General features: G+C 34.0%; 1 protein-coding gene across 1 annotated transcript; it reads right to left on the bottom strand.

The window, feature by feature from the left end:
* Positions 1-4,809: 4,809 nt before the first annotated feature.
* Positions 4,810-13,833, bottom strand: LOC130625837 (uncharacterized). The gene is made up of 5 exons (XM_057440951.1): positions 13,612-13,833; positions 12,963-13,056; positions 7,788-8,046; positions 5,455-5,627; positions 4,810-5,293 (listed from the first exon to the last, which is right to left on the bottom strand). The coding sequence occupies exons 2-5, from the start codon at positions 13,021-13,023 to the stop codon at positions 5,244-5,246; spliced, it is 543 nt and encodes a 180-aa protein (XP_057296934.1). The 5' UTR covers positions 13,024-13,056; positions 13,612-13,833; the 3' UTR covers positions 4,810-5,243.
* Between the last annotated feature and the right edge of the window lie 4,998 nt (positions 13,834-18,831).

Here is an 18,831-nt window from a genome sequence, read left to right as displayed (position 1 = left end):
TTTATGTGTAGTGACTGCAGGGTCACTTATTATGGCAAGTCTATTCGCCATTTTAAGATTCGCATGTCCTAAAACATGGGAGTTTCGCCACTCACTGGTAAGAAAGTTAAGGTTTCACAACCTACTGCTGTATTACAACATATTTTGGACTCTCCTTCGTGCTTTCCACCATCCTTGAGAATTTTAATATTCTAACATATGAGTCTAAAAATTTTAAGTCACGCAAAAGGAGGGACTGCTCATTGATCGAGACCGACCATTCCTTAACCCTATTCGGTCCGGGGGGGGCGGATTCCGCCCCCCCTGACGGTTATTTTTTAATAACTCCTGATTGCTTTCTTATATGGCTATGATACTTACTGAGTTTCAACATTTATCTATTAGACACCTGCATGCTAAATTTTTAGGTCCCATACCATTCAGAGGCTTTGATATTGGCCATTACTCGAAACTACCCCTAAAATCTCTATGAAATCCTTATAATGGGAAAAATATAATAACTCCTGTTAGGATTATCCTGAGAACTTGAAACTTGCAACACAACTTTGTTTTGTCAAGAAGAATCATTTCGAATAATTTTGACACGTGACTAATCCGATTTCCCGATTTTGTCGGATTTTACCCGAAAATCGGGAAAAAACGGATTTTTGGTCAATTTTTGGCAATTTTTTATTCGATCCATGTAAAAACCGGAAGATATGTTAAAAACATTTTATTTAGCTTTCAGAAACTTCAAACAGAATGTAAAAATTCGCTCTAGAACAAAAGTAATTATATTTTAAGCAGATAGTGGCATTTTTAACAATTTTCAAGCTTCTGATGACGTCACAGAAAATGTGCTGATGCAAGCAAAAATTTATTGCCGCCATTTTGTTCCTTTTATGACGTACTATAAGTGTGCCAAGTTTGATTCAATTTGAACAATCCTATGAAAAGTTATTGAGGGGGGGCGGAATCCGCCCCCCCCCCCCCCCCGGTCATAGTATATTCGAAAAACCCCGGACCGAATAGGGATAATAGGTCGGTATGCCTCTTGAGCTATTTTGATACGAGTCATTAATTTTATTATTACTTTTTATTTTATAACGTGATGATTTTGTTAAAATATTGATTGTGTGATCATGCTCGCATGAAGAGGGCGAAAGCTAACATGAACTTGTCTCAACAATAAGTCGTTTTATGCTGAAACAATGATTCAAATCTTTTTTTGTCTTTATCGTGCTTATCAAGTAAACAGAGACGGTAGATTTAATTTCGCCTCTTTTTGCAAAAACCATGAAATTTAATCCACGCGAAATTTTATCCACTTAAGGTATGTTTCTGGGAATATCCGCTAAATAATTATGGTTCCTGTAGAAGGGTGGCCCACACCTAAAAGTACTTAAAACACGTTAAAAAAATACCTACAAGGAAATAACGAAGCAAAACCACACTATCAGGTAGTGTGTACATTTATTTTGGGTTGAATTGAGGCTGCAAGTAAAAATAAAAACAAAATGAAAATAACGTAGCATTAAAAATTGAATGACTGTTAAGAAGTTGATTCTTCTACCGCATCATATGTAATAGAAGAAAACTCGTATGGATGTTTTTGCGCATTTAATACACTTGGATCGGGTTGAGAGAAAAAAGGAGAAATCAACTGGACAAGTAAAAAAAGTAAAAAAAAATGAGAAAATCTTGTTTTAGTGTTACCTTTATCGTGCTGAGTTAAAAACGCTAATTGCGTATCATTTTGCCAGTTCCGTTTCTTCGACCGGCAAGGCAATATGTTGCTTTATCTTTCATTATCGAAAAAATTATGTTTACAGTCCACACTCGATATCTCGAATACCCGTTATCTCAAACTTTCGCTGTCTCCGACATTTTTCCGTTCCCTTAAGGCATTGTAATTTCTAGGCAAAATTACGTTTAATACCTCGAACTCCGTTATCTCGAACTTTTGTTTTGTCGAACTACTTTTTCGGTCCCTTTAGCTGTAAACAAATGTCAATAAACAACATTTTATTTTAAAGATAAAATAGTTGAAGAATTCTAACACATTCAATCTCTTTCATAATAGCCGTATTCCGTCTGGCCGTTTGTGTGCGAGAAAAATGTCGTGCTACGGAAGCACGAAATGCGATACAATGGACGACCGACCCCGCAGATTTTTCCACAGGTTGACGACTAGTCTCTATAATAATAGCCGTCGTCTGTGTGTTCGTGCGTCAAAAGTGACTTGTGTTAACTACGCAGAGAATGCACAAGAAACCTGTCGGCCCCCCCGCTGGGACAGGGACGAGTTTTCACTAAAGTAAAGGTGTTTTATATAAATGACCAATCAGAAACTAAAGCTCGTTATATTCCTTAGCAACAATTTTTACGTTCCCCCAATACCAGTCCGAAATTTGACAAGAAGATCGGATCAACTTAGTGCTTGAGAAAGGAAAGTTTTTGAACTTTTTGCTTTATTTTTTGCTTTGCTATACTTCTATTTGTGTTTTAACAAGATTGCAGTTTCTTTTTGTAAAAACTACTTTTCGGGTATCCTTTCTATTTTCTTACATTTTTTATTCACCTATATGTGATAGTTAGCTAGCTATTTAACCACCTGAAGCTTTGTGTTAGTTTTATTAGCCTCATACTGGTCACGTTCTCTAGCTATGTATAAATCTTAAACAAATCTATTTTAAGATTTTGGCTACCAACGTAGATATGTGATTTTTATGTTAGTCAACATTATTGATTTTTGTGTTATCTTCGCCAATCTGATTTTTACTTAGCTCCACTTGGGGTTGTGACTGGGGTTAGCTATCTCTAGCTAAAATGTAAAAGTAACCAAATACAGTTGGCTGCAACAAAATTTTAAAGTAATCTTTTGTATACTAAATCCAATTAAGTAGTTCGTTACCACTTTACTGTAATATAAACTTTAGCAAAGCTCATTGCTATATGTGCTCATCCCGTTGTTAACAACGGTCTGTTCCCTGTTTTTATTTAAACTGAAGTAACAATACAGTTTTTTGGAAAAGGCTATTATGCCTATACGGATGTGTGACATGGTTTTACTGTGCTAAGCGCTAAGCACAGTGTTAATGACGGACTGTTTTCTTTGTTTTTATTTAAACCAAGGCTACAATAAAGTTTTTTTTAGAATAAGGGTATTACTCCTATACAGATGTGCGACATGGTGTATATAAAACTTTCCTCTCTCCAGCACTGAGTTGATCCGATCTTCTTGCCAAATTTCGGACTGATATTAGGGGAAAGTAAAAATTGTTTCTAAGGAATATAAAGAGCTTCAGTTTATGATTAGTCATTTATATAAATTACCTTTATTTTAGCGAGAAGTCGACTCTGTGCCAGCGGGGGGCCGACGGGTTTCTCGTCCCTGCGCTAGCAGGCTTGTATTTCGTGCGTGGTTAGCACAAGTCGCTTTTGACGACAGCTATTATAATAGAGACTAGTCGATAGCCCGTCAAAAAATCCACGGGGTCGCCCGTCCTTTTTATATCACATTTCGTGTTTCCGTTACGGGACGCGGTTACTCTTTTGAACACACAGACAGAACACGGGTATTATTAAAGAGATGTACGATTAACACAAGATGAATTTGTCAAGCATTTCATCAAATGTTTACAACTTTTACAGGGTAAATTTATACAATACTTCTTAATTAACAAACGTGTATTTGTTGCTATGGTGACACCTACTGATCAACTATTTCCTTTGCTAAGTAAACCTCTTCGTTTTGTCCGGATAATAACTTTTGGGCGCTAACTGAACTTTCACAAAATCACCTAGACGTGTAGTCGAGGAGGGGGCTGTGGTGCTCACAACAAATTAAAATCTCACCATTACAGGTGCCTTTCACCTACCAATTATATTTACCAATAATATCACGTGACTTAGTCTTCTCTAGCAACAAGACAGCACATTTTTTCCCTTTCCTTTTTTACCTCGCTAATCATCGCACGTGGTTTGTTATCGATCACTTACAAAATCTGTTAAGCATGGCCAACAAACAAATCGAGAAAGAATTATATAGAGGTAACCGTTTCGTCAAAAACAGACCCTTCAGACCGACTGCTAATGCCAGGTTGGGTTGTTTTGATTCTATCATAGGTCAATTTCACTGCCCGAGCAGAAAGCGGTATAAGAAACAAGGCCTTTGCGTCTCTACATACGGTACTTCGAATCCTCCTCTGAAGAGTGGGGACACCCAATCAAAAAACAAAAACGTTTATTGGCGCATAAACGAACCATTACTAACTTGATAAAGTCCAAAATCAACAGCTCGTTATTTTATAGCCTTTAATAATTAACCTTATTTTAGTGAATATATAACATCTGCCGTATATTTATGAATTTAGGATAACTTAATAAGTTTTGTAAACTAACCGCGCTGAAACCGTCTTGTTATTGCTCCACATCACATAAAAATTTAATTAAGCTAGTTCAAACTACATGTGACATGAGTTTTATACAATAAATAACCCTAATCTCGTTTTTCCAGAGCCCAAAAATCCCCTGCAGAGATGGGGTTATGCTACAGGGTTATTAGCCTAGGATTCAAAAATAATATGCTGTTAATATTGTTTGATATTTTCAAACTGAATGTATGAAGATATACAATCCAGCCAGTGGCACTTCGATTAAATTGGATAACAAATTGGAATTTCTGGTCAAACCAATTATTCTGCTAAATCTATCAGATGGCCGGAAATGTCAATTATTTAGCACAGCCGTACTATGCAAGAAAGGTTCAGATGATGTCATAATAGAACCAAGTGCGTTAAAAAAGAACCATTTTTTTTCTGTATGATTAGTAAGCATATAGAAATACAATAAATAAAAAAATACAATACAATAATATAGAACTTGCTTGCATTTTTAAAGCGGCCAAAAACTGCGGTCTTAGGATCAATATAATTAGCATGTATAAAAACTTTCCTAGCTATAAAATTTCAGGTCATAAAACTAATATGGATAAAATGTATTTTAAAATCTAGTTTTGTTGAAAAAACAACTACGTCTGCTCTGAAGACTGTAACTAATTTTAACTAAGACTACAGATTAGAGGTTTGCAAGAGGTTACCAAACGGTTTCCAAAAGATTACAAAACGGTTTGCAGAAGGTTATCATTTATACTTATCTATCTATCTATCACTAACTTGAGTAGGACATCAGAAGGTTTGTTAAAAACTGGTAGTCAAAGGGTTAAATTTAGAAGGCGACTATAGCGTGCAATCATTTCTGCATCAGGCAATTTGATTAACCACAAACTGATCCATTTTGTGTTCCGATACTTCTGAAAAAAAAAACAATCGTGTTTTAATCTTCCAAACAAAAAGTAAGAACAAGTCATTTAAGTTTAAAAACGACAAAAACTAAAGAGAAAATGTAAAAAGTTTTATGCGTGTACATGTTTTTGGACATTTTCGGTTCCATCCACTTATATTAAGTTCATACCTTCTATTTGCGCATTCCACCATCTACCAAGGGCTTTATAACACAATATAGTAGCTACAAATGTTAATACAAGTTCTGCTATCATTAGTGTCATCACAAGAACGTACACATGAATTCCAATTTGACGTGAGCAACAGTTGGTGCATTGCAAAGCCTCTTCCCCACAGGGTTTGCTAAATAAACACAATAGCTACAGTATATTTATACGTAACGATGACATCAATATGTTAATACTTAGATAACTATTACAACTTTTGGCCTAAATTAATCCAATTTACTTGTTTGACACAAAAACAGGTATGGGAAAGTGAAAAGATTTGGAACATAATGGCGCTGTGCCTCTTCATAGCCATTTCAAATTTTGCTGACTAATGATATCAGTTTTGGCACAAACTTTATTTTGAATGAAAAATTATCGGTTTTATCAGAATAATCTCGCTATCTCTATAATAATACGCCAGTTCCGTGTGTCTGTAACAGGCAAAGTGGATGTGTTCATTTTCCTTTGATGTTGCCGAAAAATGCATGTCTAATATGTTAAATTTTCTGACGTTACGGCGCGACGTCAATAACACTACTTTAACGTCAATATCCTATATTAAATTAATGAAGCCATTACAGTGCACCCAAAACTTTGAGGCCAAATAACTTGAAAACGAGGTAGTCACATCAATGATTTTTCACCTCGTGGGTAACTAGGGACCACCTGCGCTCAATTTGGGTAAATTTTCCGAACCTGGGTCCCCAAATCCGTTTGGGAATGAACAGGTTGATGACGTCATCAAAAAACCTTCAAACCCTAATATCTCTGCAACCGTTTGTCAAAAGTACATGATCCTATACATTTTCTTCATCAATGTTTCAAGATCTATGCGATTGAGGCATTAGATATGTGTGTTTGCGGGTTCTTGCTGACGTCAGCAAAGTTTTAAACCCTTATATCTTCCTAGGCGTTAGTCGAAAACATTTGATCCTCTATGTTATTTTGATCAGTTTTAACCTTTACACATTACAAGCAAAGAATAAACTAAATTTTGCCAATTCTTTTTCGAATTTGCGCTGTTGGAACGTGAAATTAGCATAACATCTAAAACAACCTATATTTTCATTGTACCTCTGCCTAAGTGGATTTCTCCATGGGCTTTATCGACTAGTATATAATAAGACGGAGAGTGTGCCTGTGTGTCTGTGTGGCTGTAACAGGCAAAATGGATGTCTTTATTTTCCTTTGATGTAGCCGAAAAAGTTATGTCTCAAATGTTAAATTATCTGACGATACGGCACGACGTCAATATTACTATTTTAACTTCAATATCTTAATTTAAATTAATGAAGTCATTACAGTTTACCTAAAACTTAAATTAACGCCCCAGAACTTTGCTTGTGTGGGTTTTAATTTGTAATAGAGAGAAATTGATCTTGCACGGAGATAAAATATGATGAAATTCTTCAGTCTTAAGGGTTTCCCATTTAGCAATATCGTGATTGATTTTGTATTGCAAGTTTATTATATAGGTGAATGTCAGCAGACCACACACTTTACTGCTACGCAAAGAAGTTACCATTGGGTAAAATTACACCATTATCTACTTATACAGTAAGTCATTTTCAATTTGATATTAATCTAACTCTTGCATTTTAATTTGAGTGCCGTCAAGCTTGGTTTTCACTATGGGCTAACGACGAGCTCACCATAGTGCGCTTAATGTGTTAGCCGATTTCAATTTTTGAGCTGCGGGTACCTAATGTATTCGTTTCACGTTCACACTACGGGGATCGTTAGCTGTTTTGTAGTCGAACTTAATGCAAGAAAGAATGAAAAAGAAAGATAAAAAAAGTCTTGTTATTATTAAGACGACGTAGCCTGGAAAGAGAGAGATTAACAAAATTACGAAAAAGGAAACGACTTTGGGTCAGAAAAGTAGAGAAAATCTTTCACCCTGAACACCAACTTTTCTCCTTCTTCTTCGAACTTCATTTTTTTTAATTTTGTCAGCAATTTTAGTTTTAAAATGACCTTTTACAACGAAACATACTACTATTTTTAACAAAAATACATCGCTTTCAGCACGATTTATGTCTGAAAGTGACCTTATCTCACTGGCAGCCAAAAAAAAATATCAAAAATTTTGATTTAAAAAAATCGGCTAACGATGAGCTAACAAAGAGTTGAGCTGTGAGCTAAGCAGGTACTTTTACGTTCACACTATGGGCCAAGGTCTTAGCAGCGCGTCATGCGCATTATGGTTAGCTCATCGTTAGCCCATAGTGAGTACCAAGCTTTAGCCAAAACTGGATTACTTGCAACAAAAAGTAAACAAACACAACTTTACCTTAATCCAACTGCAAAAAAAATACAACTAAGTAGTGCAAAGACAGCCGAAACAAAGCAAAACTCAAAATGGTTTTTCTTTAAATCATTCATTTTTGTGTGTTCAGCAAACATGATGCCAAAGAAACCAGTTAATAAGATTCGCAAGCCACCTGCTACAACTGCACTTGTGTCGCTCAACTGATCATGTACGACAATGTGTTTAGTTCCACTTACACCACATAACAGGACGAGAATGCCTATGATGGTTTGGATCACACCTAAAAGGTAATACCGTTGTTACTGTAGAAATAGCCAAAAATAATTATTAATGTTTCATCATTGATACCACATCTTTACGCTGAGAAATTTTATTGAGTTTTAAGAATTGAGTTTTAAGTTATTTCAAACAAAGTTCTCACTTATCATGAGGTAAGATTAAAGCTTATTTGTTTCTCCTGTCATTTTTTGTGTTCTGGGACCGAGGTTGCTTTCTTTTTCAAAAAAACTATCGAATTCGAATGATAAATTCGAATCCAAAATGTAGAAAACAAAACTGTTGTTGTAGAGCGGCTTTTGTTGTCGAGCGAAAATAAAAAGTTTGTTGTTGTCAGAAATATTTATTATAAAGAAGAAAAACGTACGATGATATAACGTCAAAAAGAGAACTGATTGGAAATGTGTCAGACAATTGTAGCTAGCTATACATTTTCAATTTGTTTTCTTTGGGATGAAGCGAAGTTTAGTAATCGAAGTAAAAAACTTATTGGACTTTTATCCAAAGAACGTTGGCTAGCGGCCTACTGAGAAAGCGAAAGTAAAGCAGGTGTGTTCTTTAGATTATCCGGTAGAGAAATGAATTTAGGTGAATAACGTTTTTTAACCCGTTTGCACACTTCCAGCTAAACTTTACCTTAAATATGAAGTTCAATATGTTTTGTCTTCAACCTGAACATATTTTTTTGCAAGAATATAATCAGCGTCAGTTAAGAATATCTTAAGAATATGGCTAACCTCGATTGTTTGTTCTAAACATAATAAAAAATTTTCCGATAGCTATAGCAACTTATAGCAAGCTTTATTTTATTAAGGCATTATATATATTCAGGACATTGACATGCTAAGAATATATTGAGAATAATGAGTATAGTATTTGTCAAAAAAGTTAAGAACATCGAGGCTGAAACTAAAATACACTCTTCTTATAAAATCAGGGTTTGTGTTACAATGTTATTTAGACCAATACTTTGTAATATTGTGCTGAAACTGTTAATTAAACAAAGAATGGGTTGCTAAACAGATAAAAACTACAAATTATGGTGAAAAACCTTTATTAACAAGAACCTATATAAACATAATGTTAGATCAAGCATACTTGTTACAATGTAAGATGAGGTTCTTTACAAGCTTTTCTTTTGCATGATTTGCATTCAAAAGCAAGAAGTAAAAACTAATGGAATGAATAAAAAGTTGATGACATTATCATGTGTGAAACTTAAGAAAAAAAGTATGGTTAAAGATACGCCCCCAAAACGCCCACATTTAGTGAAATCACAACTTGAATGAATGCTAAGAAACAATACAAATTATGGAGTAAGAAAAAGTTGGAGAAGAATGAAAAAGTGATTTACCGCAAAATACGGACGTAAATTACGCCCACATGACGCAATCTGAGGGCTAATAAAGGCGTACATTAAGAACTAAAATTTTCGGCGGAAAATGTTTAGGCGGTAAAACTTTCGGACACATTTTTTTATTTCAGCGGAAAAATTTTCGGACAAGATTTATAAAGCCAAAAATGTATGGGTAAGTCTTTTGAACGAATTTTAACCAAATTTCAAAAGTAATAATTACGGGAAATGACACAAAAGGAAGGCTAGAACATATATTCAATCAAGATCTAAAAAAGGGTCTTCAGGATCCAACTTTATAAATAGAGCCACATCTAAATGTGAAAATAATGAACAGAATAAGTTCAAAAACTGCAGTTTTTATTGATTTTCTGATTACCCTATATATAATTTCTATGCGCTGTTCCTTTTTTTAAAAAATTAGAAAAATCAAAATTTTCGGACAAAACAAAATCCGAAAGTTTTTCCGTCCGAAATTTTTCGTTTCTAATGTAAACACACCACAATAAACATAAATCTAATATATTGATCAAATATCGTAAAATATGCGCTTAATATTCTAAAATAATTTTTCATGTTTAATTTTTGCATAAGGGACCTTAGAAATATCGGCGTTGCTGGCCAACTGTTGAGAGCACAATTTTAATTTTTTTTTACTAAAAAAATTTCAAGTAAAATAGGCCAGGCAAACAGAAGTTATAAGTAAAAAACGGAAGGGTAAGGCATTTTTGCCCCACCCAAACCTGAATAGGGTTAACAAGGTTAGCTAGATGAAGAAGTAAAAATAAACTCGCGATAACGCCATGGTTTCATTTCATCTCGGCTTATCGTTCGACGTTTTTTGAGGTGGTTAAAACAATTACTTTTATACACACTATATTCATCAAGTGCAGAAGAAATGTGCAAATTGATCTCTTATTATAACCTTCATTAATAATATAAATTTGTTTCTACACAAAAACATCGCCTCTCCTTTGCGATTGTTAATATGCACAGCATTTTTTTGTTTTTAATTAATTTCTATACTTTTTTTGGGCAATAAAACTCAGACACTCAGAAAGCCAGTATCAATAATAAGATCGCGGTGCTTTTTTTAATTAACTTCAAATTGTTGTTTTCCGCATTTCTACCGTCATTTCTATACCTTTTGTGGGTAATAATGGCAATTTAATCCTCCTTAATACTAAGAAAAGAAATCCTGACACTGCATATTTCCTAAACTAATTAGTAATAATAAGACCACAGTGATTTGTATTAAATACCTTTAGCCTTTAATACTCTGACATTGGACTGAAAACGAGAAACTTCTTAGTAACCTTTGTTAACAAATAAATTCAGCTTATAAGTGACCCGTTTTTGTGTGTTGTGAATGATCTTATTGTTTGTTTTTCTAAGCAATTGCAGGTTTTTTTTTAAACAAAACTACATATCTTGCAGTTATAAACGTCATAACCTATACATTTTCTTCATCAGTGTTTGAAGCTCTACAGATAGGGGCACGGGCTAAACAAATTTCCAAAAAATTTTTTTTTATGTTTGTGAGACCTTGCGGACGTCATCAAAATTCAAGTGACGGTTCTCTTTTCTATTGTTACTCTGCCTAAGTGGATTTTTCCACGGGCCTTATCAACTAGTCTATATAATAATACGCTAAGTGTGTCTGTTTGTGTGTCTGTGACAGGCAAAGTGGATGTGTTCATTTTCCTTTGATGTAGCCCAGAAATACATGTCTTATTTGTTAAATTTTATGGCGTTACGGCGCGACGTCAATAACACTACTTTAACGTCAATATCCTATATTAAATTAATGAAGCCACTACAGTGCACTTAAAATTTTGAGGCCAAATAACTTGGAAACGAGGTGGTGACCTCAATGATTTTTAACCGCGTGGGTAACAAGGACCACCTAGGACCAATTTGGGTAATTATCCCAAACCTGGGTCCCCAAATCCGTTCTGGAATGGACGGGTTGATGACGTCACCAAAAAACCTTCAAACCCCAATATCTCTGCAACCGTTTGTCAAAAGTACATGATCCTATACATTTTCTTGATCAGCATTTCAAGATCTATACGATGAAGGCAACAGGTATACAAATTTCTAAAAACAAGGTTTAGGTTTTTACGGACCATTGCTGGTGTCAGCATAATTTTTAAAACCTTTATATCTTCTTAACCGGTGGTCAATAGCACATGACATTACACATTTTTCTCATCAGCGTTTCAAGCTCTGCAAATTACAGGAAACGGATAGACAAATTTCGCGAACTTTTTTTTTGTTCATGCACTTGCTGATTGATGACAGCAAAAAATCAAAAACAACCTATTTTTTTATTATTCTTTTGCCTAAGTGGATTTTTCCACGAGCCTTATCGACTAGTAAATAAATATTAGAACTCGGGATGTATCATAGCCATACAGCCGAGCAAAAAAAAAGAATGCCCCCTCCCCCGGAAGGGTAAGCTAGTTTCAAAATTTATGTCGAGTTTTTAGCAATATTTAGGAAAAAAATACTTTAAATGAATGCTTAGTTTTAGATATACTATTCCTTCCCCTTCAAGTACACGTTACACACGTTCTTAAAGTTTTAGACCGATAAAGTTTATTCTTATACTAACTGTAGTTCATGTTCTATAATTTTAATTTTGTAGGATTATCTTGTGTATTTCGCGTTACTCACACTTTCTTAAAAACAACACAACAGTTTCACTCAATACAACCTATGTTTTTCTATTTTGCTGGCTTGAATGTTGCTTACCTGTTGCTCATTGAGCATCTACTAAGGGAACTCTATATTTTAGTTTTCTGTTAATCGCGTTAGTCATTGTATGAAAGTAACATATATCTTAAGAAAGCTTCCGAAATTAATGTTTTTTAAATCCTTGTTGTATAAAAAAGCGTGCATGTCATATTATATTATTCTTGTAAAATTGGTTATTCATATAAATAATAGAATATAAATAAGAAGTTTTAAAAGGTATAATCCTATATTATAATACGCTTGTGTAAGTGACTATATGAGTTCAAGGCACTAAAATCACAGGTCATTTTTTTATTTCTCATGCATTGTCTCCGCAAAGCGTGGCGTTACGCTAAAATTTACTAAGTTATAAATTCGCAAAACAGGGGGTTACTATTTAAGCATTTGATTCTTTTTTTTATTATCTTAAACATTAAAACTCATTTTTTGTTCATTTTGTTCATTTTATTTTTTATGTTTAAAATTTTTGTTTAAACGTTTATTTTTAGAATTTTGATGTATTAATTAACGCATATCACCGCCCGTGATTGTTAATTTACCCCCGGAAAGCGGCGCATATTAGGTTTTCACCGCCTCAACCTGAAGTTCTTCCTGCAAAAAACAGAGCCATATATTGGTCAATAAAGCATAAGCAGAGAACCTCATAAGTTTTTTTTCAAGGACCGTTACACTTTGTGCCCAGGCAATGCAGAGAAAAGAACAAACAGATCAACAAACAGATTGATAAAGGTATTTAAAAGAAGGCTACAAAGAGGAGATACTGTGAATTATGTTTTGTATTTTGTAATTTCTGAACGAAAACTTACCAAGGTAATGGATCAAGAGCACATTCTTTGACTTGAACTGTGGTGAATGTATTTTTGCCATTGGATTCTGCTTGCAAATTAATTAACTAGAAAACTAAATGACAAGAAAACAAACAAATACATTTTCAGCGAGAGAAGAAAAAATAGATGTATAGATCCTAATCCAAAATTAGGCAGAAAAACCTTCCGAGAATCACATTTTAAAGAATTTTCATGTCTGTTTGGAGAGTTTTTAGATTAGCAAACATCAATATATTTTCTGCACTATCGTGGTGATTGTAATTTAAAACATTCTTTACATAATTCATTGAGGTTAAAAAACGTATGTCACAACCAAGATTAATAATGATTCTGATCTTTAATTTTTTTTCTTATTAAATAACATGCATTTCTGTGATAAAAGAGCAAAAGATTCGTCCAGTTCATTAACACGAAAAAATAGTCGTCATGGCTGCAATTTTGCATATTTTTCATTTTTTTTTTTTAAAAAGTTTAAGCTCAATAAAATTAAAAAATAGCAAAATTTCCAGGTGTAATTATAAACAAGAACAAAAAAAAAAAGAAAAAGAATCAGTGACCCCCATCACAGCAGGAAGGAGTTAAAGTTTTGAAAAGACACAGTAAAAGAATAGGAGAAAAAAATATTTACCTGTCTCTCGTTTATCGACTTCTTCTGTTTTCGAGATAACACGTTTTACATTCTGCACTTCAACATAATGAACACATCTCACGTTATCCTCGCAAAAAGCTGAGATAAGCTAATAAAAGCAAGAAGTCGATATAAGATTATCTTTAGAAACACAAATCAATAACATAACAATGGTTACTGTGGAAAGTTTATCATTTCTTGAACATCATCACGGCGGACTATTTCCCGTGTGAAAATGCTTAACTCGTATTTTTCAAACGACCTGGCTATTTTGTCAAGGATTGTTACATGGAGTTTGAGCCGCAATTCGACACTCCTTCATTTGCAACCTAGGTTTTCACAATAGCAGGTACAACAGCAGCGCGATGGAGAGATTTGTAGAAAAATAAAAATGGCTACCTGGCTAAACACACTGAAAGGTTGCTGCAAGTGTTTAAAGTTTTGATTTGGTTATATAACGAGTAAAAAAATGGATAAATTATTGTTATTTTATGGCTTTCGTAGCTACCGTTACTCATTATTGCATATAATAAAAAATAAAAAGAAGATGGGATGGAGGCAGCACAGCTAGCTAGCTGCCAGAACACACAGGACAGTCAAACAACAAAAACTACTTTTGTGACACATTGTATCTCAATATGAAGCAAATAATAACACAACAACTCTGTTTAAATAAAACATATGAACTATGAAAACTTTTTTTTAATAAAATATAAACTATCATATAGCTAGTGTTTTATAACATCTATTCACAGAAAAAAATGATGATGATCTAGAATTTGTTTTCTTTTGCTCATAAAAAAAAAATATATTTGTATAAAATACATATTCTTTGATGTAAGTATTATAAATTTTATGCTGTAATAGTCACCATACTTTCTATATGATTACGTCGTAAACATTTATGTACCAAATGTTCTGACAAAACATTAATTCACACACATTTATATTAAAAAAATTGATTTTTTTGAGCTTTCTAATTAGGAAAATTAATATTCATACTCTTGCGAAAGACACTATCTCACTGATTCACAAATATACATTGCAAATGTTATGCAAACAAAAAGTATATAGCAGAATAAGGAAATAAGGAAAATATACATCTAACACGAACTATCAACATACTGAACTTTTAAACAAAAAACGGTGTCTAAATTTCTAAATCAGAAAAAACCTTTTTCATGAAAGCACTCTCACATAGTTGGCATTTCAAGTTATTTCTAACAAGCAGCAACGAATGTTCACAACACATATCTCTCTCTGGTATGTAATCAGATCCTCTTGAAACATAGTGCAACTTATCGTAACCGTTTTCTCTCAGATGCAACAATTGTATGTACTCGTGACGGAAAATTCTTGGCCAGCGACATTGGAAAGTGGTATTGTTAGAATACTTTACAATCATCTGGTGCTTTCGCTCCCGCCCTTCCATACTATTACATCCAATTCCGAAACCGTAGCACAGCAAAGTACTTTCAGCATGGAAAGGTATGCAGTTACATAAAGTCCATAAACTGGGTGAGACGCTTACATCATACCAACAGCTTGACTTGAAAAGTAGTTTACATTGCTTCTTTAAATCTTTTAAAAGTTCCAAATTTCATCGTCACATATTATATCACCGACGGCATTGCTTTTAAACTTCTTTTTGAATATTTTATTGATATCAAGGCTAGACAAGTTTGATGAATGGAATTTCAATGACCCAAGATGGTGAAAAATAATACTAATTTCTTTAATGATACCACTTTTGTCTTTCTTAACAATCAATTCTCTACCGTAAGCTGTGCGGAAGTCGCGAATGGCTTTATAAACAGCTAAAAATATTTCGGAATGGACACGTTCATTAATGACAACTTTGAAGGGATTATACAAAGTTTGTTTTGCTTGAATTTTTCGATTAAGAGATGTTAAAATTGTATCGAAGTGAAACTTTATTAAATTGATGACGAGGATATTTTTTTCGTCCAACTCTGCATATGAATCAATTAAATCTGACATCATTATACATGATCTAAAATCATAGGTAGTTATAAATATATATATTATATATATATATAGAAAAGAAAAGTTATTATCTGTCATTTTAGAAAAAGAAGATGAAAAAGAGAGGATATTTTTATTTACTATCTTAGGTGGATAAATTTTGGCGAGTATTTAATGGTGAATGACCAAAAAGGAATACTTGGTGGGGATTTAATTTTGCGAATGATAAATTTTATAAAATTTGGCGAGGATTTAATTTGGCGAATACAATAAAATGTTTATTTTAACGGAATTTATTTTGGCGAATGACACAAAGAAATGAATTTTTATGTCTTGGAATGTTTTAAAAGAAATAAGAATAAACGTATATATATATAAACACAAGTTCGTTATTTATAGGGAAAAAACATTTTTCTTTTCTTAATTAAAAAAAAAACAGTATTCCAATTCCAGCTCCTTTTAGATCGTTTATTCCTTAAATATATAAATTAGTGGAAATAGTTTTTCTTATGTGGTCCTTCTTTTATTGCCTGTAAGAATGCGCGCACATATACAGAACTTTGTAAACACTTGCTCATCTATACACAGAACTCTAGCTAGCTATGGTTTAACGCATCTATTTTGCCTAAAAACCCTAAATTTTTCCTTGCTACTTGTGGATGAATGAAAACTTGCGAAAAAATTAATACATGAGAAAATTTAGTCGGAATAAAGCATAGCTAGCTATAGCTATACAATGTGACAACACATCCACAAAATATTTACCTAGCTAGCTAGCTTTAAAGACAAGTTTTAATTTTTTTATATGGATGGGTTTTTTGTAGCTATATATTGTGAAAAATTGAGAAGTCGGCTATATGAGACCTAAAATACACTTATACTCATAGGACATAGCCAGATAGACCATTAACACACCTTAGTTTACAGAATATAATAAAAAAGAAACAATTTAAAAAATGGCCATACTTCCGTTGCTTTTATTTACCAAAAAAACTTCAAAATTAAAAAATGTAAAACAACAGAATTGAAGATTCGTCTTACAACTTGCGTTTTAATGCCTTCAAATAGAAAAATAATACCATTTAATACTATTCTATACCCAACAAAGTTTGTTACTGGAAGGGTAAAATTGAAAGAGGCACTATTTCAAGACAGCTAAAAAGACATTCCACGATGTTCAACATAAGCATGTTTATATTCGATCGAAAGAAAATTTATTCGGCTTTCAAATTCTAGCGCTCGTAAAACCATCAGACGCGTTTAAAACACATACCAGATAAAAGTATGGTACCATGTACCAAAGATATAATACTTCCTGTCCTCGACCGTTTTTAAAAACCTACGGGCCGAAAAACGCGGACGCTTTTGATAAGCATTTCTTGGACCGTTTTTACCCGCCGTGCATATTTTAGTAGGCGACGTTTCGGGAGATGCTTCTCCCATCATCGGGCAAAGTAAAATGATGTTGCGCATGTATTTATATAATTGCAGAGGATCGAAATTCATAAAAATTAACCAATGAGAAACGAGCTGATAATTACAGTTAATTACGGTAATTAACATTTTTCGGACCTGGATGTAGGTAACTACTTCTTCTGTAGGGCTGGTAACCAAATCTCAGGGATTCGATACGAGATGCTGTTTATGTGTTTGTTACGTTCTACACTGTTGATGTTTCTTTAATCTTCCTGGCAGTTGTTCTGGATTCTCTGTCAATGATTTTCTTCTCATCCCAATTAAACTGATGACTTCTGCTCCAGCTGTGGTCCGCAATTTCGTTTTTCTTCACATCTCCGTTTCTCACTGCGCGCATATGTTCTTGTACTCGTTGCTTAAACTTTCTTTTTGTTTCGCCTATATACACTGCATCACAATGTTTACACGGGATTTCGTAAACAACATTGCTTTGTTCTTCCAGGTTTATTTTGTCTTTTGGTTTAGACAAAGTGCTTCTTAGGGTGTCTTTAGAGGTAAGAATGCATTTGATCTTGTGTTGCCTTAAAACTCGACGAAGGATCTCGCTGGTACCTGGTACGAAAGGTAGATAAATTCCTCTGATGTTTCCTTGTTGTCCCCGTTGCATCTTCTCTTCATTTTATTTTCTACTTGCGTGATGACTTTATGACCGTATCCATTTGCGATAAATGCATTTCTTACACGTCGAATTTCTATTTTACTCTCCTGTTTGTCACTGACTACGCTGTTGGCACGATTCAGTAATGAAGATATGACACTAACCATCTTCGGTTTTCTCTACGTTGTCTTCACAACGAAATAACACCTAAAGATCTTCGACTTACCTGCAGAGTAAAGACTGAAAGAAGTAAGAAAATCTTACAACGCGCAAGCCGCCAGTTGTTGCAAGAACGAATCCACCTAAATCACGTAACATGTAACACCCTACATCGTCAAATACTTGATCTTGACAACACCATCAAATCGAGACTTTCCACCGACCAATATAAACAGGTTAAGAGTATTCATGATAGCGTGTATGAAAAAGAAATGAGATTGGTTAAAGACAGACACCTTAAAAAGTTCAACAAAATCAATGAGAGATTCAATGATGATACACAAACGGGTATAGAAAAGAGCAAATGGATTGTCAATCTCTCCAACAGACAACTCACGACAGAAGAAACAAACCTTCTATCAAAAGGAATGAATTTCTGCATGACACCAGCTTCAATTCCAAAGAAAGAAATAGTTGCGAAAGTGGAAGAGGCAATTAAAGATCTACCAAAGAAAGAGGCAGACACAGTAAGAGCTAAAGTAAGCCTCACGCTACAGAAAAGCAAAACACCAAAGGACAATTTGCAAAAATCTGAAAGACTGTCATTGAAGAATCTAAAGAAGGACAAAGATATCATAATCCTACCAGCGGACAAGGGGAGAACAACGGTTATCATGAATACACTTGACTACATCAACAGTGCAACGAACACATCAACAACGGGCCTTACCAACTTCTCAAGAAAGATCCCACAGAAGTCATCAAACGAGAAGCGAGGAACATCTTAATGGAGTTGAAGAGAAAAGAATACATCGACGATAAGCAGTATTACCGACTGAAACCTTGTGACGGACCACCACCGCGATTTTACGGACTACCAAAAATTCATAAACGGGGAAATCCAATTCGACCAATAGTCTCCTGCACTGGAACACCGTTATACAACCTATTAAAATTTGTTGCTTCCATCCTCAGCAAGTGACCACAGCAAAAACTCAAAA

This window comes from Hydractinia symbiolongicarpus, chromosome 14, assembly GCF_029227915.1.
Source record: "Hydractinia symbiolongicarpus strain clone_291-10 chromosome 14, HSymV2.1, whole genome shotgun sequence".
Classification (NCBI taxonomy): Eukaryota; Metazoa; Cnidaria; class Hydrozoa; order Anthoathecata; family Hydractiniidae; genus Hydractinia; species Hydractinia symbiolongicarpus.
The sequence above is the reverse complement of the archived record's forward strand: the minus strand, read 5'-3'. Positions and strand labels throughout refer to the sequence as shown.

What these genes read in the sequence shown, in the direction of transcription:
- LOC130625837 (XM_057440951.1), bottom strand. Translation starts at nt 13,023, where the DNA reads ATGGCAAAAATACATTCACCACAGTTCAAGTCAAAGAATGTGCTCTTG. An exon ending in GCTCTTGATCCATTACCTTG is followed by an intron (nt 8,047 to 12,962) that starts GTAAGTTTTCGT and finishes ATTACCTTTTAG; the next exon opens with GTGTGATCCAAACCATCATA. An exon ending in TTTTTTGCAGTTGGATTAAG is followed by an intron (nt 5,628 to 7,787) that starts GTAAAGTTGTGT and finishes GTGTTTATTTAG; the next exon opens with CAAACCCTGTGGGGAAGAGG.